The 23,316-nt window shown below is 50.0% G+C and overlaps 1 protein-coding gene across 8 annotated transcripts in view; it reads right to left on the bottom strand.

The window, feature by feature from the left end:
* Positions 1-23,316, bottom strand: part of PTH1R (parathyroid hormone 1 receptor) — a 182,085-nt gene that overhangs the window by 59,233 nt on the left and 99,536 nt on the right. For all 8 annotated transcript variants that reach the window (XM_037891266.2, XM_037891268.2, XM_037891267.2 and 5 more), the window contains one exon: positions 1,205-1,315. In XM_037891266.2, the coding sequence (XP_037747194.1) occupies positions 1,205-1,265 (61 nt within the window). In that variant the 5' untranslated portion in view covers positions 1,266-1,315. The remainder of the gene's footprint in view (positions 1-1,204; positions 1,316-23,316) is intronic.

Raw genomic sequence — 23,316 nt, 5'->3', positions numbered from 1 at the left:
AGAGCAACTGAGAAACAGGCACAAGGATTTTTTGTTTATTAAAAAAATTAGACACAGTATAGCCACATTGTGGTCTCGGCTCCACCAGTGCGGTGGCTTTGTAATGCGGAATGAGAGCGGAGCAGCCAGACCAATGTCACAGGGTCATTGCCCTCAGGAGTCGGAGTGGAGCCGCCATCGGTGACGACAGTGGGAATTTTCTGTAATACTTTCACGCTCTGTCTATAGGATCCCACACCCATCCGCTTTGCATCACTACCTTTGGGGTGGGGTGAGAATTAATTGTCCTTGCACCATCGACGATCAGGGCAAAGAGTTTGAGCCACTAAGGCTGACTGGGCTGGAATCAACACATTTGAGTGGCAGGCCCTACCATGTCAATGGGAACCTCAGTGACTGAAGATGAACTCCGAGAGCCAGTTGCTTTTCTCCACTTCCCTGCACGGAAGCAGAATAAAAAGCCCCGAGCTGGAGAACCAGGGTTTGAAGGTGTCAGGTGCCTGTAATGAGAACAGGTTCTCTCAACACAGGGGCTCTGAGTCAGATACAAAGGGACGCAGAGCCGAGATGGATTCTGCAGCAGGCTGGCTTGGTGGAGCTCTGGCTTTAGCCAATCTGAACTCCACCTTCACCTCTGCTTCTCAATGCGAACCTAAGTGCTTCCAGATGCTGTAGTCCAGTGGGCTGTGAAAATCTGCAAATACTGACGTGCATTGATCCCTGAAAGGGGAAGAAAGTCCCTGACCGGGAGTCTGCCCTGATGCTGACACCAGGATTGCTAGACCCCAAAGACCCAGTCTAGGAGGTGTTGAGACCATCAGGGGGAGGGACAGCTCAGTGGTTTGAGCATTGACCTGCTAAACCCAGGGTTGTGAGCTCAATCCTTGAGGGGGCGATTTAGGGATCTGGGGCAAAAAAAATTGGGGATTGGTCCTGCTTTGAGCAGGGGGTTGGACTAGATGACCTCCTGAGGTCCCTTCCAACCCTGATATTCTATGATTCACCCTTATGGCAACATGGGACTACCTGAGGCACTGATGGGTGACTCCCGGGATACTATTTAAGGGCCGGGGTATAAACCTGGGACACCGGTCAAGAAGGGAAAGTCTCCCTAGGCCAACGACCGCCTGTCTAGTCCTCAGCTGCATCCCTCCCCGCTGCAGGCTGGAAGGTTCCCGTGGCATTTGGGAAGGAGCTTTATTACCTTTGTGATTGAAGTCATAGATGTACTCAGGACACGGCATGGCCACCACTTTGCCCGGCATGCCTTCGGGCCAGCAGACAATGCCGTCCCACTCGGGCAGACAGAAACCATCTGCGGGAGAAAAGCGAAAACACGAGAAGTCACTGAGCCTGCACCGACATAGTCCCCTGGCACCCTCAGAACTGTAGTGTGCCAGCTGCCTCCCGGATGTACACGGCATGGAGAGGGCCTTCTCCCAGCTAGAATTAAGTTCAGGGCACTAATCAATGCTTTTGGCCCAACCAGCCATTCGGGAAACCTGCTGTATGCAGGGTAGTTAATAGAAAGTGCGCCCTCTACTGGCAGATAAGAATAAGCGGCCTGGTCAAGAACAGCCGTTCTCAACCCGCGGCCCAGCTGTGTGCTAAATAAATTCAAAATTTGCCGCTCTGGTCTGGCGGGGGACAGGGTTGGCTGAGGGGGAGACAGCATCTTGCAGCCTGCATGAGCGGCTCCTGCCAGCAGGGGGCTGGTGAGTGATGCGGGGGGCAGGGGGTGGGAGAGTGGGTCTGTGGGTAGGTTGAGGGGGGGCTCTGGGCAGTGAGGGAGTGGGAGGCGCTGGGAACTGGAGTTTTGCCGGGGTGCTGCAGCACCCCCAGGTTTTAGGTAGGGCTCCGCTCCTGGGGTCGGGTTCAGCTGCTGGCTGCCTGGCCCCATGGGGGGCGGGGGAGGAGTCCCGCTGCCCGGCCCCGCTGCAGGTTCCGGGGTCCAGCTGCCCAGTCCCACACGGTGGGTCCGGGTCCCAGCTGCCAGGCCCAGTGTCCAGGGCTCTGCTCCTGGCCCTGCTCTGGGCAGGGGCGCTGGGCATAGGGGACTGTGGGGAGCTTTGGGGGGGGGGGTGTGCTGTGGTTCTCAACCTGCGGCCCACAATGATAAACAGGTTGAGAACCACTGGACAAGAAGTTAGTAGGCTCAATAAAGCTGCTGTTGTTATGCTCAGCAATCGGCTTCTAGTGTGCAGCTCCTGACACCTGCCAGCGGCGGTGGCGTAGATACAACCCAGCCCGGCTTTGGTTCTTTTCAGAGGGACACGGTCCAGATAAAGGGGGCTGCTGTCCAGGTGTTCCCTGTGGGGATTCCCATGACTTTGGAAGCCACTTCCCATGTTGGTCTGAAATAGTCCTTTAAGGCCCGGGGGGACAGCTTGCCTCGTCACCCAGGCATTTGAAAACGGGGCAGGGGAGAGAGATTAGAAAGGGTGAGGAATTTAGCCGTCAGAAAGGGGGACCTGAACTGCTCAGCTGCTCCGTTTAGACACAGCAACTCCAAATAGCTCAGTTACACCAGCCGCTGGTGGTAAGTTACACCGAGTTATAGAGCTGCCCCGCAGATACGTTTGAGCATTAATTTGGTTGTAAGATTGAGGGCAACTAGAGCATACAGACAGGTGCCTTGTTCTAGCAGAGAAATAGTATTTATACTAAAAATGCTTTGGGGAGTTCCTCACATCTGTCTGCTGGTATCAGTTTACCCAGGCTTTCTAGAAACAGGTGGCTGGATATTAGGGTTCCTTTAGGCCAGCCCCATTCCCAGTTAAGTCAGCGGGAGTTTGGTCATCGCTTCCAATGAGGAAAGATTGGGTCCAGTTTTTGGAAAAAACTAAATTTTATACACCTCACACTCCATAATCTACAGTTAAAGTCTATCATCCTGCGGCCATCGTAAAGGATTCAGAGGACATCTATATGGATGGAGGAGGGGTAGTTAAAAAAAAGGGAGGGGGGGCACATCAAGACATTCCCCCCCCCCCCCCCCCCTTTTTTTGGAATTTATTTTGAAAACTCAATTCTGACCCTTCATCTCAATGTTCATCCTGTTTTTTTTTGTTTTGAAATTTCTCAAACCTTGAAACAATCTGACCAGCTCTAATGGTGAGACTATCCAGAGCTACAGTAGCAAGGGTTGGAAAAGAACAAAACAACACAACTCCCTCCACAGTTCTGGAAGGACTCTGGGCCCAGACCTTCAAAGATATTTCAGTGCCTCAATACCTTTGAGGATCTGGACCACAAATCCTCATGCTTCAGGCCAGAAGCCAAGCTATAGGCTAATGGGGGCTGGGAAAAAACTTTGCTTGGAGGTAGGTGATCCCAGAACTGCTTACGGCTGGGTTCTTACACCTTCCTCCGAAGCAGCTGGAACTGACCACTGCCAGAGACAGGACACATGACTAGGAGGACAACTGGTCTGCTCTGGTGTAGCACTTTCTAGGTTCTTTTATTTCTAATCACCTGTTGGTACAAACAACACCTGATGAAGCCAAGTGCTGTCCATGCTCAGAACTGCTGAGCCTCTCCTCTGATGAGCCTGACTGCCGTGGTAACTGACCTGGGCTATCGCTATACCACAGTACCTGCACCGATGCATCTGCGCTGCTCTCGTGCAGCTGCTACAGATGCCCTAAGCGGATGGGAGAGAGCGAGCTCGTCGGCTTAATTATTCCAGCCCCCGTGAGTGGCGGTAACTATGTCGGCGGGAGAAGCTCTCCCGCTGACCTTGCACTGTCCACACCAGCGCTTAGGTCGGTGTAATTTACGTCACTCAGGGGGCTGACTTATTCTCACCCCTAAGGGACATAACTTGTGCTGCCTTAAGATGGAGTATATACATGGCTCTAGTTTTCAGCATTCCCTTGAAAGTAGGGAAGAAACCCCTTCAGACTCGCCTAGTCTATCCAAAACTGGCTTGCAGCAATATATGGTATGTAAGGACTCAAGCCTGCAAAGTGCTGAGCTCTCTGCGCCAATCCAACAAAGTGCTTAAACACATGCTTAATTTTAAGTACTTGAGTAGTCCCATTAACTTCCGTGGGATTATGTTCATGCTTATAATTAAGCACTTGCTTAAATACTTTGCTGGAAAGGACCAGCTGGGCCAGACCGCTCAGAACCTTTCAGGATCATGCCCCAAGAACCCATTTGAAAGGAAAACAAATGCAGACAGACACACAGACGGGCCCCACTCTGTTTTAATTTCAGAGTTGCAGCAGGCAGCTTTCCCCTCTTTAGCAATTACCGCACTGAAGACTGATACTCCCAGCAGAGCTAGATTCTCAGCGCTACATACAGTGTCTGGTCTAAAGGCACTCTACAGGAATGAAAACAGAATGAAATAAAGCACCTTCTCCTCATCTGTGATAGCATTCCATTATGAAAGACACAACAAATGTTCCAAGATCACAGAGATGACGTTCTTCCATTAACATCAAAGCTAGGCCATCAACCGTCTTTCAATCATTCAAGCAATTTATTCTTTGGAATGCATACGCTTTCATATGATTAAAGAAGAACTCAGGATTCCTTTAAAAAAATAGCTTCAATAATTTTCTCCCCTTTGGGTTTAGGGATGACAGAGCCTGATTCAATATGCCGGTAATTTAGGGCATACAATGACATACAATTTAACTATTGATTTCTTATATTTAATTTAGTGCTGATGAAAGATGGCAGATTGGCAGCAATAGGAAACTGAAGTCGCAGCATAGAGTGAGCCGGTGTCTCCAGCACTGGCATGACATGCAGAAAGCAGAGATCTACATCCCATTGGGCCAAGTTAAAGACAGAATGGGTATATATACCCAATTTCCATGAGCTGTACCTAGGCTTGGCAGAATTAGCTTTTTCGTAGAATATCAGGCTTGGAAGGGACCTCAGGAGGTCATCTAGTCCAACCCCCTGCTCAAAGCAGGACCAATCCCCAAATTTTGCCCCAGGTCCCTAAATGGCCCCCTCAAGGTTTGAACTCACAACCCTGGGTTTAGCAGGCCAATGCTCAAACCACTGAGCTATCCCTCCCCCCCATCAGTAAATGTTGATTTCGCCATACACACAAAAACCAATTAAAAAAATGTTTCCATCTCCAATAATCTAAATGTACAGATAGGCAGAATTTACAGAAAAACGCTGCTCATTGACGTTTGGTTGAAGCATATTTACTTTGCGTATTGTGACATGTGGTATTTACAATTTGGGCTGTACCGGTTATAAAGCTTTCACGGTTTTGGATCTCAGTGTCTGCTGCCATTAAATAATGATTGTGTCTGCCCCCTTTAATGTCCCGGAACTGTGAAAACTGAAATTGATGGCAAGAGGAAAAAACAGCTGAACACCCCAACTGTGAAAACTGAAATTAAAAAAAGTTTGAAAATGCTTTACAATAAACACAGAAATTATTCACTGAAATGATAAAAAATTAAAAATCAAATTCTGCCAAGCCTGGTTGTGCTGCACTTTGTCTTCTAACATTTGTCTTCAGCGGTAGCCCCTCACTTTGTGCATGGAAAGGAAACTGGTGCTTCTGAACTAGCAAAGTGGGCAATTATTTACCAGCGAGCGTGTTCAACAGAAATGCTGGAGACTGATGAGGCTAATGCACAGTAATCAGATTACTGAACTGGGAGTCAGGACTCCTGGGTTCCGTAGCCTCTGACTTGCTGCAATTTTGAATCAAGTAACTGAGACACCAAGGCCCAGATGCAACAAAAGGTATTTAGGCTCCTAAGGCCCATTGGTTTCAGTGGACATTAGGGATCTAAATACCTGTGTAGATCTGGGCCCAAACCAGCTGCCGTTGAAATCAGTGGAAAGATTCCTGCTGACTTTCATGGAAGCTGGATCACACCTTAACTATCTCTATGCCTCCGTTTGTCCATCTGTGACATGGATACAATAATACTTTGGTCCCGCACTGAGGTTTAGCGTTTAGGAAGCTGTGTTTATGAAGGGATTTGAGACTTTTGAACGAACAGTACTAAATAGTGCAAAGAATTTTCATCATCTTTAGAATCATCTGTCAAAATTAATGGAAAGTTGAATTCAACTTATTGACTCAACTCTACACTTATCGACAACAGGAAGTACATGAATACACTCAGGAAATATTTTTAAAACAGAAACATCAAACATGCCTGACCTGAGTAACTGGATGATGTTATTATTGGAACCTTTGCCTTACCTGTCCCCATTAGACTTTTGTTCGTTGAATACCTGAGTCTGTCTCAGGGGACATTTAAGAGCAGTTTCTGACCCTCACTAAAGAACATAAGAATGGCCCTACTGGGTCAGACCAAAGCTCCATCTAGCCCAGGATCCTGTCTTCCAACAAGAAAAGGAGTACTTGTGGCACCTTAGAGACTAACCAATTTATTTGAGCATGAGCTTTCGTGAGCTACAGCTGTAGCTCACGAAAGCTCATGCTCAAATAAATTGGTTAGTCTCTAAGGTGCCACAAGTACTCCTTTTCTTTTTGCGAATACAGACTAACACGGCTGTTACTTTGAAACCTGTCTTCCAACAGCAGCCACTGCCAGGTGCCCCAGAAGAAATGAACAGAACAGGTCATCATCAAGTAATCCATCTCCTGTCGCTCATTCCCAGCTTCTGGCAAACAGAGGCTAGGGAAACTTTTGCTTTATTGTGGCTTTGTTGTGCAGATGAAACGTGCTATATAAGAGCTAGGTATTATTAATTATTATTGTTGTTTTGTAAAGCAATTAACACAAGAGCTGGTTAAAAAAAATGGATGAAAAAAATTCACAAAATGTTTCAAAAGTTGTTTTCATTTTCCAGGGTTCAAAAGGGACCATTTTTGGGTCTGTTTTTGTTTTTTTTTACCACTTTACACCCTCCCCCCCCGCGTTTGTTTTATCATTATAATAATTTTTTTGTTTTCCCTCCGCCTTCACCCGTCATTTAAAAATGATTTTTAAAAAAGATGGAAAAGAGGGAATAAACGGAAAAATGATAAACCACAGACATTGAAAAACATTAAAAAATCGTAAGCCGACAATTTTTCATGACAGGTTTTTTGTTGTTGTTGTTGTTTTTTTAAGAGAGACCATTTCTCAGCCGGAGAATTTTTCATTAGAAAGTTTCAACCGGCTGCTTTCGGGCATTGCAAAAAATACATGCTCGTTTCTCCTAAGACATCTCATTTTCCTGAGCCACTGTATAATACTGAATACAGATAACTGGAGGGGATCAGCTTTATTGTAACTGACCAGATAAAAGCTTATGAGGATTTTTCTTTTCAACAAAGAGAATGTAGGTTTAGGACTGCAACAAGCTGCTTGCATCGCTCGGAGTGGCAGTGTAGAGAGGGAGTAAGAATACATCTGAGTACCTACACCTGCATGCATGTTATGTTAGTGTCAGAGGGCCTAAAAGGAGCTTTTCCCGGAATAAACAGTAGGACACAATTAAAATGTAACTCACAACAAACTGTCTAACCTCCAGAGATGACAGGAATAACTATACGGGGTATATATGTTAGACATATAAACCACACGCCTCCTGGGTGTGGTGCTCTGTCCCATCTAGTGGCACCGAGACCACTTAGAGATTAATGAGTCTGCTACAGCCACGGCTAAGAGGCAGACGGTTTTTAGCTCATGTAGTAGAGACTCATGCACTGAGCTTCAGAAGTCCCCGGTTCGATCCTGCCTGCCCACAACCGGAGTCTGTTGATGTTACGTATACATATATATATGGGCAGGTACCTAGACCCAGACACATATGTATATATGCGCACATATATACATACACTGAATTGTGGGCCATGTCAGCTAGTGAAAAATCAGTGCAGCTCCATTAACTCCAACAGATCTATGCCAATTTGCACCCGCTGCGGATTGTTTGAGGGAGGCAGGGAATTTGGTTAAAGATTCATGTGGTAACATGGTGTCACAGAACATTTCTCTGCTGAAAAAAAAAAAAAAAACCACCTTTCCCCCAGCCACCTGCAAGTCAGGCAGGAAGACAACTCCAGGGGACGTGCAGGAACTGCTGGGTTGGAGCTTTACACACCCTGTAAAAACGATAAACAAACAGCCTGAGTAAACACTGAGCCCCGACACCTGCTTTTCCACAGGGTGTGTGTGGGCGGAGGGGTTCTGACAGCTTTGCCGACGCTTCCCATTCTGGGCGCTAGACCGGGGGTGGGAAGATGCGGATGCGTGAGGATGCTGTGCTATCTTTGGGGACGCTGGCTGCTTCTCATACCTGACCCTGGTGTCTGGCTCTTTCCCTGCCTCAGCTGAGCAAGGGCTAGCAGCCTTATCTACTTACCTTATCTAGGGTATATGTGGATCAGCGATCTCTACTGGATCACATGGCAAACACGTTAGCACTAAGGGCTGCTCCAGCTAATTAGCTCGAAGGACAGGGACCCGAGGTTCAGGAGTAAGAAATCCCAGGCTCTATCCTGTCTCAGCTCTTGGGAGCTCATCAGTAACCTCTGTGGCCGATCCAGGTGTGTAGCTGATCCAGCCAGAACTCCCAGTGTGTCTTCCCTCCAAAGGAGGATACCAAATACATAGAATCAGGCCAGTGGTCCGTAAGTGGCCAGGACCGAGGCTTCAAAGAAGGTGCAAAAGAACCCAACCGTGAGCAGGTGTGGGACAATCTGCCCCCACGGCAGGTCTCATCCTTGTTTCTAACAGCCAGAGAGTGGCGGAAGGTCACTTAGGGAGACAAGAATTGATCCCGTCCAGTTCCTTAACCAAAGCCCTCGCCACTACTCCTAGAATGAGGCTTTGTCAATGCGCAGGCCTCCTTCCAGCCGTGCCAGGGAAACAACAGCCCATTGGACAGGCTCACGAGCTGCCCGCCAACACACAGTGACCTGACAGAAGGGGACAAGGCAGCAATGGCCTCTGACAACTCAGACTGTTTTCCCCAAGAGAGTCATGCAGCTTCCAAGATGCTGCCTTTTGCCTACAGAAAGGTTTCCGTGTCTCCCCCATTTCCCTCCCATCCTATGAGCCGAGCGTTACGTTGTTTTCAGTCCTCTCTCCGCTCCGGAAGGCTCATCCCAGCACTGCCAGGGTCAACGCTGCCCTCCTCCAGCTCTCCTGGCTTCCCAAATCACTCCCCCAGCCCACAGCAGCTCCTTGTCCATTGCCCCTGCCGCAATAACAAGTCAAAGCAGGCACTCAATAAAGAGACACCCAGCAGGGAGAGGTAGATGTGAGGCTCCAGAGACTCTGCTTTTCGTCTGCCTGATCTGCGTTTGGGTGCGTTTTGGAGGTGAGTCAGCCCGGAACATTTCCCTCAGAGTCACCTTAGAGCTTATTAATGGGAAGCCCTAAGAAGAGGCTGGGGACAGGCCTTGCATGAATTTTTATACCTCCCTGTTTGCCCCCGTGCGCTTAATTCTTGCCTGACCAACTCTGCTCGAGCCCAGTTCCAGACCTCACCTTGCTGTGCCAGGGCACCTCAACCCCGACACGCAGCCATCCTTGAGCCTTGCTCAGCGCCCCTCAGTCCTAACCTGAAATGCTCTCTGCTCTACCTGCCTTTGCATGCCTTGGCCAGTGCACCCACAAACAGTCTTCCCTGAACCCTTCAGCAAAGCCGCTCCCCTCCCACTGGTCTGCCTCAGTTTCCCTGCTGCTTCTCAGCAGTCTCCCTCTGGCTAAGATAGTCTGACCCTCTGGCTAAGAAGTAAGCAGAAACCAACCAGACCCAAACTAGCCCTTCACTTCTTGGGTGCAGAGATCCATATACAGTCCTTGCCCTTCCCAAGCCACAGATCCTTCTCTAGGCCCAGGCAACCTTCACCCCTTGGTCACATGAATTCACAACAGTTCCTTCACCCCAGGGACATCAGCTCAACGCCTCAAGGTAGCTCAGCAGAGGCACCAAGAAGCTCAGGCCCTCTCTCTACCACAAGCTCTAGTCCTGAACCCCTAAACAGTGAAGTAGCCACCTCCTCCAGCCTCACGTATTCCACTTGATATTTCCTGCTCTCCTTGGGCTGCTTCCTTCCATGGCTGCCCTGCCTTTCAGCCCTCCTTCCCCAGCCCTTCCTGGTTCTTTGTCCCTGGAAGCCCCCTTCCCATCAGGTGCTATCCAGATCCCCTCCTCCCAAGAGCCCCTCTATTCCCAGCACCTACTCTCCCCAAACCTGCCTCTGCAGTGAGAAAAGCAGCTTCCTTTTATACCCCTCCCTCTCCCAGCAGGCCTTGCTCTCTGGCCTACAACACTACAAGTCCCAGAATTCCCTTGATCGGGAAAAAGGGAATGCAGCTAGGACTTGAACTGCCTCTGAAAGGGCCAGCTCACCCTGTGGCCAATGCACAATTCATCTCTCCTTCCCGTCCCGGGCTCTGCCGATGGACGTCAGCGCTGCCCTGCCACTCGCCTTCTCCTCCACCGGTAGCAAGGCACCTCCGTCCAGGCGAGCCACATACTGCTCTAATCCCAATCCCTCCAAATCAAGCCTGACCACTGGGTATGAGGAAGGCCGGCACAGCACTCGCCTGCCCTCTGCCTGGCTCTATCAGTCTCAATAAACAATGCGTTCCCACAGAGTCCGCTGTCCATTAGCAGTGCTCTTTTGCCTCTGAATTAGCCACAGCGCTTTCCTTCGATACTGTCTCTGAGTCTGCGGCCATTAAAGGGTGCTTGATTCCACCTGGCAGCCAAAGGCTGGGAAAAAACTTGCCACTCCTTTACCGGACGAAGGCCCCGGCCTGGCCAAACTCACAGCATTCAGCTGAGCAGAGGACTGCTGCCTGCCCTGCCCCTCGAGTCCCACGCTTGTCACGTCTGCCTCGTAACATCGCATTGCTCTGTCCTGGGCGGGAGGAAGTGACATCGTGACGACGCGACGTCATCATGCCCTGAAGTGTGGATGTGGTGCTACGAAGACGCAAAAGGGGCCTCCTCGGAGTCTAGCGCACTCGTTATGCTTGATTGGCATCACGTGACCCTGAGATTTTATTTGTGTCAGACAGGAACTAGCTGGTGGGAGACTGCGTGGTTCTGGGAATCGGGCAGGGGCTACAGAGCCTTTTACCAATTTTTGGCTGGTTCCCATCCTGCCCAAGTCAGTTGTTGCCCATATTGGTTACCATCTGCCTGTATGGTGGCCTATGTGCAATGAATTTGGTAGCTCTGAGAGACCAGCATATAGCATATTGAACTTGCCACAAACCTCAGGAGAGAAAGGCAGAGAGCCTAAGGACAGAAAGGCAGAGGCCAGGAATTATAATTTGGATGCTGAGAGTCAGGCACCCAAGAAGTGGTGTGATTTGCTGACCTGGATCTGAGCATCCCTCAGCTAAGGTCAATAGGAATTCTAGGTGCTCACCACTTCCGAAAACAAGGTCAGTTATTGAGGTCCCCTTCCAGGCACGTATGTCTGAAGATTTTTGAATTCCCCTTTCATCTGGCCCTCTAGCTCAGAGTCTCGGTAGATGGGGTGCAGTGACACACAAGAGGTTCAGCTGTCCTAGGCCAGCGCCCTTAGACCACACCACACTCTCACCAGAGAGCACAGCCAATACTAAATACACACACGCACAGTTTTGAAAAGAGAAGGCGCTCGGGGATTTGTAAATTCACAACCTAACTGCGAGAGGTTAGCAGGCCCTGACTAAATCATGCTGCATGTTCAGTTGCCAGGCAGTGGGGGTGGTAACAAAGCAGAAGTCAGGACCCCCAGGTTCTATTCCAGCCTCTGCTATGTGACCTTGGTCAAGTCACTTCACCCTACTCACCCTTTGTCCGTTTTGGCTACTTAGACTGTTGGCTCTTTGGGGCAGGGCCTGTCTCTTACTATTTGTATGTACAGCACCTAGCACAATCGGGCCTCTAAGGATGACACTGGAATTGTGATTTATTACAACAATCTGTAACCACTGACTCCTCTTTTTGCACTATGATTGCAGAGGTGTTAATAGGCCATTCTACCTTGAATGGTCCCTTAAAAAATGGACTAACTACTTATTTTCAACAATAGGGTTGTCAACTTTCTAAATGCTGGTATCCAGACCCGCCTCCCCTCCCCACCCCGAGACCCCGCCCATGCTCCACTTCTTCCCCCCAAGGTCCCGCCCCGTTTCGCCTCTTCCCTTGAGGCCCCACCCCTTCTCTTCTTTTCCCCCCAGGCTCCGCCCCCTCCTCTGCCTCTTCCCCCAAGGCCCTGCCCCTGCTCCATCTCTTCCCTCAAGGCCCCGCCCCATCTCTCTCTCCTCTCCTCTTCTCTACCCCCTGTTGGTCACTGGATCTTCTCCATCTCCCTCCCCACCCCCAGCTGGGCTCCCTCTGTGCCAGGGCTGGGACGGGACCTGCTGCTGCCTGACAAGGAGCTGGCCAGCAGGTAGGAGGCAGCTCCGGCAGAGCAGGGGCTGGCAAGGGTTGATGACCTGGTGCCTCTCTCTGTCCTGCGGTGACCTGGCTTTTGCATTTTGCTGTGATTCCCGGAGTACCTCTCCCAGCCCAGAAGAAGAGCTCTGTGTAGCTTGGAAGCTTGTCTCTCTCACCAACAGAAGGTGGTGCACTGTGGGACAGGGAGGCACCGCTGAACCCAGAACAGCCAGGGAGGAAGGGGGTCTTTGTGGAGAAGCCCTCAGGAAGCTGACCGCAGAGAGACAATTGCACACTGAAGCCTTCACGTTTCCGCTGCTCATCCCGTATCATAAGGGGGCATCCACCGAGGAATGTGCTCACTTGCCTTCTAGATTTCCTACCCCACCCCCCTCCGTTCTTTGTGCAAGCATTGCATACATGTGGAGAACACATTAAAACCATCTGCGCGGCCGCTTGGCAGTGGGAAATATGCAAACAAGGGCTCGAGGTGTTTATCTGGGGTATGGAATATAAATCAGCCCGAGTTATTCTGGCACCGTGCTAGGCACCAGGGAGACCGCATCTGGAATACGGTGTCCAATTGTGGTCACTCTATTACGGGAAGGACATTCAGCGGATTGGAAACAGGCAGGGAGGAGCAACCCAAAAAAATGACCCAGGCCTTAGGGAGGGGGTCCGGGTGGGCTGTGCGTCTGTACGGGGGTGTTTGTCTGGGCCTGCAGCTGCATTGCCAGCTGTGTGTGTCTGGGAATAGGTGTCTGTTTGAAGGGGGGGAACTGTGCGGATGAGTGTACTTGGGCACATGTCTGGGCTGGCTGTGTGTTTGCACTGAGTGCTAAGGGAGAGGGCGGTCTGCTTTGGTGAGTGTGTGTGATGGTACATCCGGGCGAGCGTACGTGTGAGCGCGCTCACACCTGTGTCTCTGGACATGTGCCAGTCTTTGCCTGTATCGGCGTCTTTCTGCGCGCTGCAGAGCCTAGCAAGCTGGGAAAAAAGCCTCACCCGTGTTGTTCAGTCTGGCAACTTTATGCTTTCTAGTGAATCACGTACATCACAGGGGAGCGCAGATCACATAAAACCTCCTAACCACGATGTCCCTTCCCCGCTCACCCTTCTCTTGGGAGCTCATCCGTGCTCAGGCAGGCAGGCTGGGTCCTCCCCCCATTGCCTACCTGCCCCTGCAGCAGCGTCCCTCATCTTAATCTGGTGCAAGATGGCTCACTTTTCCCAAAAAGAAAAGGAGTACTTGTGGCACCTTAGAGACTAACCAATTTATTTGAGCATGAGCTTTCGTGAACTACAGCTCACTTCGAAAGCTCATGCTCAAATAAATTGGTTAGTCTCTAAGGTGCCACAAGTACTCCTTTTCTTTTTGCGAATACAGACTAACACTGCTGTTACTCTGAAACCTGTCACTTTTCCCAGTTCCCCATGGGAATCCTTTCATAGACTCCTGCTGGGGTCATCTGTTTCCTTTGTTCTCCGCCTGGTAACCTTCCATTACTTCCAAGCCCTGCTCCCTTCGGACAAAAGGAGGAAGTGTCTTCTTTCAACTAGGGCAAATCCATTGTCCCAAGGTGTCTTACATTGAATAGGCGATCGCTGAATGCTGATCACCCACCATTGCCACTGGGCTGGCAGACACCCGACACATCCCTCAGGGTGGAGCCACATACATGTCGGCTTCCCATGATACAATGATTTCATGAAACCATTTCATAAAATCATCCCCAGTTCGGAAGTGGATCAGATAGAACCCCCAACTCTTCACAGCGCATCCCTCCATCGAGCTGTAATGGTGTTTGTGTCTCTCGGTCCATGCCGGTGTGCGGGAATACACGTCTGTGTCAGCGGGTGTATCTGTGAGCACAGCTGTATGTGTGCCGGGGTGCCAGCGTGGGCCTGTGCCCGCGTCTCCTGGGGCGTAACAGTGTGTGCGTTGCCATCTGGGGCTCTCCGTCAGCCTGGCACGAGCATGTCGGCCTTTGCATGCACATGTCCTGGCTGGTTGCCTCCATGGCTGGAGTACAAAGTGCCAGGCAGTGGGTGAATTGTGCTCAACGGGCCACGTGTCTCTGCCCAAAAGGACCTGCAGGTCGCAGGCGAAAGTGAGCACAGCCTAACACAGAAGGCCGTGAAGAGAGCAGGTGACCACATGGTGCAAATCAGTTTGAGAGAGAACAGGAGGGTCAGTGGATTATGGGACTAAAAGTAGGATTATGGGCTCTGAGACCTGGCGAATGGGGTGAGTCTCAGAGCCCGTGAGCAGGAGCATCCATGCTTGCTATTTTAGCCCTGAAGCGCAAGCCACGCGAGCCCAAGCCTGCAGACCCAGGGTCTGATACTTGCTGCTGTGGGTTATTATTATTTTTTGGAATGCAGACACACCCTTAATGCCCCAGTTCATGCCGCCCCAGTCCTCTACACCTGGAATCCTGTTCATGCTCTCCCATGGCTCTAGCCTCTCCTCCTTCCAGTGTCTCTTTAAAACAAAGTTCACCCAGGAGGCGTAAACCTTGGAGAGCTGCTAGCCGATCAGCAAAACGATTGTTGTTAATAATCACAGCACGGCCTATGGTTAAACATCAGGGCTCACCCACGAGCTTTCACTGCGCCCCACCTCTCGTCTATCTGGTGCCCATTTAGGGCTATTCTGGCGGCTAAGGATTTGCAGAATTGGGCTTCTAAGCCCTGATCCTGCAGCTTGCGGTGGGTGGGCAGACCCCGGCCCCGCCCATTACAGCCTGCATCATCGGGGCCTCAGGTGGTAAATGCTTTTGAGAGGGGACCTTGCGGTCACCATTATGCCGCCATGCACACGGATGCCACTGTGCCGTAAATAAATAATAGTGTAATGTATTGGTGAACATCACTGCTCATTCATCTGGCCCCAGCACCTCACACCCTTTAGTGCATTCATTCTCACAACATCCCTGTGAGGCAGGGCTCTGCTATGATCCCCATTTTAGAAGAGGGAAACTGAGGCACAGAGCAAGCAAGGGAGTCTGGGTAGGTAACTGACTTCACCGCGTATAAATCTCAGGTTAAAAACCTTACCACCAGGCTATCCTTCCAGCTGCTCTTAACTCCTATCTACGGACCTCTGGTGTTTTCTGCTACTGGCCATTCCTTTTTCTTATGGCTTATTTTCACCTGAGTTTAATTTCTTTATTATTACTACAGTAGCATATAGGGCGAGTCCTGGATCAGGACCCCCTGCTGCTACACACTGTACAAACACAGAACAAAGAGATGGCCCCTGCCCCAAAGAGTTTGTGATCCGCGTGAATGCAACACCGGGTGAATGCAACAAACAGATCCTTAACTAAGCTGCCCTACCTAGAATAACCTGGGTATGTCAATGTGCCTTTGGTGTTCTGCTGTGGGGGTTCTGTTGTGACGCTTCCCTTATTACTTATGGATGTCTTGATACAAAGGAGGGTCTTTGCATTGACTTCTAGAGGTCTTTGGATCAAGGCCCTCCCATGCTAAGATCATGGAGGATGCAAAGGCTGGCTGGGATAAACACAACAGAGAGGAGGAATAAATAAAAGCTGGCAGGACTTTTAAATCTGTGATTCTGAGGCCTGATAGTGAGCAGTGCTGGGAGCCTACATCTCCCATTGACTTCAAGGGGAGTTGAGGGCTCTCAGCATCTCCTAGGAGGTGCCCTGCACCCGGCAGGATGGAGCATGCTTGATAGGAAAGCCACAGCTCCGCGTTGTTTCATTGCTAAGAAAGCGTGGGCATGGGGAGGGGGCCCCTAGGGACAATGGAGCCGTAATTCAGGCAGCCAACACACATACCTTGGATAAACAGTCATGGTTTCTTGACTAAAAATAACCTCATCTCCCTAGCAAATAAGAGGCTTATTTATTAAAAAAACAAGCCATTGCAAGGCAAACTGCAACACCTAGCACTCCGGGATCACCAGTGGCCTCGACTAATTACAGGCTTGTGTAAAAATCTCTCTCCCTCTGCAAAATGTCCCTTCTGGTTTTCCAACGCAGGGCAAGACAGGCTTTTAATTCATGGGGGGGAAAAATGTTTGATGACTCGTAGCTGGGGATTTCGCTTCATCCTCTTCCAGGTTTGCCTTTGGGGTGGCATCGGCTTAGCCACCGTTGCAGAAATATAATATTTATGTACATATAAAAGAAATTTTAAGGGTTTCCTGTTCCGACTGAATGGCTTTCATCTGGATGCTAAATTAAAATAAATAAATAAATAAATTGAAACTGAAAAAGAAAGCAAGCTGCATACTTGTGGGTATGGTTGTACGGGTTTTATTTTCTTTCTGTTTGTTTGTTGGGTCTTCCTCCCTTGATGCCCAAGCCAAGAACTGCACATAAGAAACCTACACGCAGAGAAGAGCCGCATGAAAACACAGTGGGAATAATCCCACACCTCTGCTTAGACCCTGTCCGTATTCAGCGTCATCCCAATTCAACGTGAAACTGGTTTATAAACCGATGCACCCATGAGCGGCAGGTGAACCCCACTTCAGGGAGGCTAGCCTGCTGGCCTCACCTCTTCTGCCTGAGGCCCTGCCCACTGCAGCCCTCCTCCCAGCCGCGGCTGGAGCCGTCACAGCTGTGCTAGCCTGAGCCACCCCGGCAGGCCCGACCCCTGCTGGCTGACCCGTGCTGTCGTGGCGGGCTGGATTCCTGGGCCAACTTGAGCCACCCCAGCTGGCCCAATCCCCGCTGGCTGGCCCGAGCCACCCCTGGCTACCTCAGCCCCTGGCCACTGGCCGAGCCCTGAGCTCCAGGCTGCGGCTGGAACTGAGACCCCGCCGGCTTCAGGGTTGCGGGGCAGAGTGTGGATGTGGCCACAGCTTGGGCGAGGGAAGTCTTAGCCTTCCCTGGCCTATGATACCCACTGCCCCTGGATGCAACCCCTACCCCCAGTGGGGACACTCTGACTTTGATTTAAACCTGGTTTATATCAGTTTAGTTTATGTCACTTTCTTAGACTTGGATAGAATTTTCAAAAGGTTGCGTCTCCACTCGAGAAAAGGTTTGTTCTTAACTCAAGCTAGCTGACATGTGATAATGAACACGAGGTAAAATCCTAGCGGAGGCAAGGCAGTCTGTAGGTTTCACACGAGTGAGCAGGTCAAGTCGAAGCGGGAGGCCAGGGATTACCTTGATCTGCTGACTTGTGTGAAAACGACAAACCGGCTTGTCTTCACTAGAATTCTGCTTTGCGTCAGTCACCAGGTGTTAACTAACTCGAGTTGAGACTACACTTTTTTTTCCTAGCAAAGACAAGGACGTAGCAATTTAGGAGCCTAAGAGTATGTGTATGCTGTGATGGCATGTGTGATTGCGGCATAGGCTTGCATATCTCCCTGCGCTGCAGCATCTTCACTGTTATATTAGCTAAATTAAAGCTAGTCCGTACGTAAGCTGCAATCACATCTCCAACTGCAGGGTAAACCTACCCTATGTCTCAAAAGTCATTTAGGCCCGGTCTACACCTAAAACTTCGATCAACCTACTTACATTGCTTGGGGTGTGAAAAATTTACACCCCCAAGAGACATAGTAAAGTAGACCTAAGCCCTGGTTTAGACACTGCTAGGTGGATGGAGAGGTTCTCCTGTCAGCGTAGGTACTCCACCTTCTCGAGAGGGGATAGCTAGGTCAGCAGCAGAATTCTTCCATCAACCTCCTGCTGTCTAGGGATTAACACTAGGGGTTAAGTCGGCATAGCTCTGTCTTTCAGGGGTGTGGATTACCGCTGAGAGACGTCGCTATGCCAATGTAAATTCCCAGTGTGCACCAGCTCTTAGGCACTTATGTGAGTAAGGCCTGGTTTACCCTTGAAAATGAGATTGACCTAGCGATGTCACTCAGGGCTGTGAAAAATTTTGCCCGCTGTGACATATATAGGTCAACCTAACCTCCAGTGTAGACATGGCTGGGTCGATGGAAGAGTGGGGCCAGATCTACACTAGGAACTTACATTGTAATACTTACATTGCTCAAGGGCGTGAAAAGTGGACCCCCCTGAGCGCTGCAGTTATACTGACCTAGCCCCTGATGTAGACAGCGCTATGGTGACAGAAGAGGTTTTTAAGGCCCGGCTTGACAAAGCCCTGGGTGGGATGATTTAGTTGGCGATTGGTCCTGCTTTGAGCGGGGGGTTGGACTAGATACCTCCTGAGGTTTCTTCCAACCCTAATCTTCTACGATTCCTTGATTCTAAGAGCTTCTCCTGTCGACATAGCTACTGCCTCTCTTGGAGATGGATTAACTACCGTCGGCATAGTAACATCTTCACTAATGAGCCACTGCAGCGCTGTGCATGTAGACAAGCCCCTAGCTACTGCCTCTCGGGGAGATGAATTAACTACATGAATGGAAAAACCGTTTCTGTCGATGTAGGCCGCGTCTACACTAGGTCGTTACACCAGCACTGTGCGGATGTAGCCACTAGAGTGTAGACACGGCCACAGTCTCATTGAAAGCCAATGGGACTTAGGCTCCCAAGTCATGGAGGTGTCTGAAAATGTTTCCCCTGATCTTCACAGAATGGTGCACTAGTTTAATTGAGGCCTTGTCTACATAGGAAAGTTGCATCACTTTAAATTAAACTGAATTAAATAGATTTTGAACTGAATTAAGCTCGCCCAAAAGGCTGTGCAGATGCTTCTATACCAGTTCAAGACTGATTGACCTTAAACCTGTTTCCAGCTGACATATGCGAACCTGAAGTAAGCCACTTTAAAGCATCTCCACTGTGGCTGGCACAGGTTTCACTACATCGGTTTAAAAATCCACCTTCAGTTAAACGGGTGCAACTTTTCGGTGTAGACAAGGCCTAAAGATGTGATGTTAAACCAGTTTAGCTAAGCCAATGCCACCTTAGGCTTGTCTACACTTGAAATGCTCCAGTATAGATACTACATACAGCTATGGGGGAGGGGTTCCCCTACTGGCATCAGTAATCCAGCTCTCCGTGAGGCGGTAGCTAGGTCGATGGGGAATTAAGTCAGTTTAACTACATTGCTCAGGGGTGTGGATTTTTCACACCCCTGAGTGACATCGCTGGGTCGACCTAATGTTTTAGTGTAGACCAGACCTTTGTATGTAGACACTCTTAGGCCTGGTCTACACTGAAAAGTTACATCAGCATAGCTATGGTGGGAAAAAACCACACCCCTGACACAGTGAGATGGGGTGTTCACCCCACACTTGCCCTGAAGGGGTTAATATAGGCTAAGTAGGGGGCCAATTAACCAGACAGGCCCCATCTGAGGTAACAAAGTGGCTAGGTAATCTCCTGACTGAATGAGGGAGCCCCGCTGAGGAGGAATTGGGTTTATAAAGACAGGAAGCTGAAGCAGAGAGGGCGGCAGGGCAGTAGGCTGCAGTTATTCCCTGGGAGGAGGGAGTTGTGAGGCTGACAAACCCAGAGATGCGGGGAGAGTCAGAAGGTAAGGAAAGGCTCTGGGAAAAGGCAGCCAGGCTCAGGAGGGTGCAGACTTTGGCTGCTGACTAGAGAGTCCCCGAGCTGGAACCCGGAGTAGGGGATGGACCCGGGTTCCCCTGCCAGCCACTGGGGAGGTGGCACAGGCTGGGCAGGGAATGGGAAGACTGCCTGAGCCCGTTCGTTAGAAGAGACTTTGATACCCCGGAAAGGAGAAACACACAAAGTGACCTGGCTGGAGGGCCAAGTCCTGAAGAAGGAGCAGAAGGCGGCCCCCTGACCTGGAAGGAGCTAATCCCCAGAGCAGCCTGGAGGGGCGCCCCTAGCCGTTAGTGGACCCTGTGATACACAGTTACGCCAACCTAACCCCCAGTGTGGATGCAGCGATGTTGACGGAATAACGCTTTCATTGACTCTCACTAGGTTCGTGCGGGGAGGTGGTGTTCCGACACGGAGCGAGACCACCCTTCAGTTGACGCAGGCTGTGTCTACACTAGGGGGCTATGCTGTGCTGGTATAGTCTCTGTAGTGCAGACATACCCTGATACTTGTTTATACCTGGTTTACCTGTCAGCTGGGCTTCAGGTTTAAGGTTTAAACTGACTTACATCTGTCCACAAGGGCTCAACTAAATCGATTTAAACCAGTGTAAGTTTTTGGGTAGACAAGGTAGCGCCACCCCACACGAGGAGTGTAAGCGCAGCTGTCCTGCACGCTCCCTCCAGGTCCCTCCGAGGCACTGTGCCTCAGAGACAGAATGCCTTCAGCGGCAGGCTGTCCTTTTGTACCCACCCTCCGATTGCAGTCATGGCTCATGGAGGACACAAGGCCCTCCGGTAACAAAGCAAACATCACGGAATGTGTCTAATGCACCAAAGCAAACGGAAAGGGCCTGACTGGCTCTTCATAGCAGGGATGCCGAGATCCAGCTGGCAGTGGGTCAGAAGTGGACTCGCACCTTTCTGCCCTCTGCGCTGCTTTTTCAATGGCATTCACCAGCATCGCCTTTGAACCTCTCTTGAGCTTTCCCCTTCTAATCAGGCTGGGAACCTGCTGGCCTGGATGTCTATGAGTCGATGTTCTTCCCTGAACCTGATTTAAGGCGATGGTGATGTGTGCCTTTCCCTAGAACACTGAATCCTAGTTTCAGGGGCACTCATCAATTTTCCGGGGCCACCGTTCGGGGCTAAGGCCACACAAAGGTCCTCCCTGGCACGGAAAGGAAGCCAGACGTGGTAAAGCATGGAAGGGGTTGAGAGAGAGATATGTAGCCACATACCCTATGTCCTTTTGCTGCCGCTAACATACACACATGCTGCCCACCTGCCTTCGCCCACCACAGAGAAGGGATGAGAAACACAAAGCAAGTTCTTCAAGAGGAGCTGCCCTGGAACCTGTTGCTCTTTGGCTTCGTCCTGTGTTGCAAAGCACACTTACATATGTGCCTAGTTACGCAGGCTGGAGAGGAGACGCTGATGTGGATTTAATGGAGACAAGTCAATAAAACCAGAAAAGGGAAGGAGAAAATGCCAAATGGAACAGACCAAAGAATGAGCGGTTCCAGCTTTTAGAGGGTCGTGCTTGCGAAGCCTAGGTCTCAATTCAAGATACTTATCTCTCCCGGGGAAGGGCTAATGAAATCCATGCGTAGACGGGGTCACACTTTCCAATCAGAGAGCCAGTTCTCTTCTGTGTATCTCCATGACGTCTCTGGGACTGAGCTGTGCAAGCTAAGAAAAAACCCGTGCACAGTGTTTGCAGAAGTCCTCCACTTCAAACCTTGCTCTCAGTCATTTCTTTCAGGGCAATTTCTAAGCAGCTGTGCAGAATTCACAGCTCCCTCCAGCTTCTTTTTCCCCCTTGATGATTTCAAGTTAGTGACAAAGGGGAAAAAGCATTAACACTAGGCTACGTCTACACTACAGAGCCTATGCCGGCATAGCCCCCTAGTGTAGACACAGCATACATTGACAGTTTTCCTGCCCGCATAGGAACGCCACCTCTCCAAACAACATCTACACTCTTCTGTTAGCATAGCTGCGTCTACACTGGGGGATTTGCTGCCATAGCTATATTGGTGGGGGTGTGTGGTTTTTTCACACCCCCGACTGACATAGCTATACTGGTTTAGGTATTAAGCATAGACCGAGCCCAAGTGTCTGGAAGATAATGGGGCAGATCTCAGGGATGAGACCCAGTCAAAATCTGAGGGCCAAACCACACCCCACCAGGACCAAACTACAGGGAACTTGGGCTGCAGATCAGGACTGTGACGCTTGTCTCTGCTTCGGCAATGGCCAGACCAAACCCCATTATCTCAACACCTTCAGACTTCCCAGGGGTTCGTAGCTTCCAGAGGAACTGCGTAGCTCAGGTCCATCTCTCAGCAATAGCCACATTTGCCTAAGTGAGCCAAGGAAGGGGCGGGGCAGTGAATTATAGAGCAAGAGCGTGGTGGTGTCCGTCGACGTGTTTCCGCTGGGGCAATAGAACTATGCTGATTTACACCAGTGGAGATCTGGCCCATAAAGTAGGCTTGACTAATAGGGGACAGGAGGAATTTTAGACATTTGCAGGACGTTATAATGCAGGGGTCTCAGATCTGTTTGCCCAGCTTCAGAATCAGACTGGTTTCCTGAATCTCATGATACCGACAGCCTGAGGTTTCAGTTCACAAGGACGCGTACAAACCTTTTCCTCCACCTGGGCTTGCATCCCTGGAGGTTTACCTTGAATTCTAGGAGAACAGGAAGCATGGTTTTGTGGTTAAGGCACTGGAATGAGACTCAGGTGATGAGAATTCAGTTCTCGGCTCTGCTACCGACTCTTCTGTGTGTCCTGGGGTGGGGCACTGAATCACGCTGTGCCTCAGGTCCCCTTCTGGTAAAGGGGGAGAGCACTGGTGCCCAGACTCGTGATATTCGATGTTTTCATCCCAACATCACAAAACCCGAAATCATTAGGGACTTCCAAAAAATTAGGCCACTAACTACGTGGGGTGGTATAAACTCAGAACCCAGAGGAAACAAACAGGCAGCTACATATGGCCAAAGGCAGAATGAAGGTGCCTAGGCCAGATTGTGTTTGATACTCCCAACCCTTAACTCCATCCCATTCTGAGCGATTTAACACTGAAAATCACTGTGGACAATCACTTCCTCCTGGTGCTGTCATGGGCCTCCCTTGATGACAGACAGAGCAAGGAGAGGACAGAGGGAGGCGAAAAGAAAGCAAGAGGAGGAAAGAAGAGCTGCTCAAAAAATGGGATAACATTTTCACAAAACAGCCTCCCTTCTTATTGTCATCAAAATTCAAAGTTTCAGTGAAAAATTCTGTCGATGGTTCAAAACCTGCAAACATTTGACCAGCTCGAGAGGAGAGTTTAGTTATCAGCCCCTTAGGTACGATGGTAACAAACTCTACAGGAAAATCTAGGCAGAGCCAGATACATAGATAGATAGATAGAGGGTGTGTGTGGAGATAGATAGATAGATAGATAGATAGATAGATAGATAGATAGATAGATAGATAGATAGATAGATGG

The sequence above is a fragment of the Chelonia mydas genome, chromosome 2 (genome assembly GCF_015237465.2).
Source record: "Chelonia mydas isolate rCheMyd1 chromosome 2, rCheMyd1.pri.v2, whole genome shotgun sequence".
In the NCBI taxonomy this organism is placed as follows: Eukaryota; Metazoa; Chordata; order Testudines; family Cheloniidae; genus Chelonia; species Chelonia mydas.
This window is presented reverse-complemented; position numbering and strand designations above follow the sequence as displayed.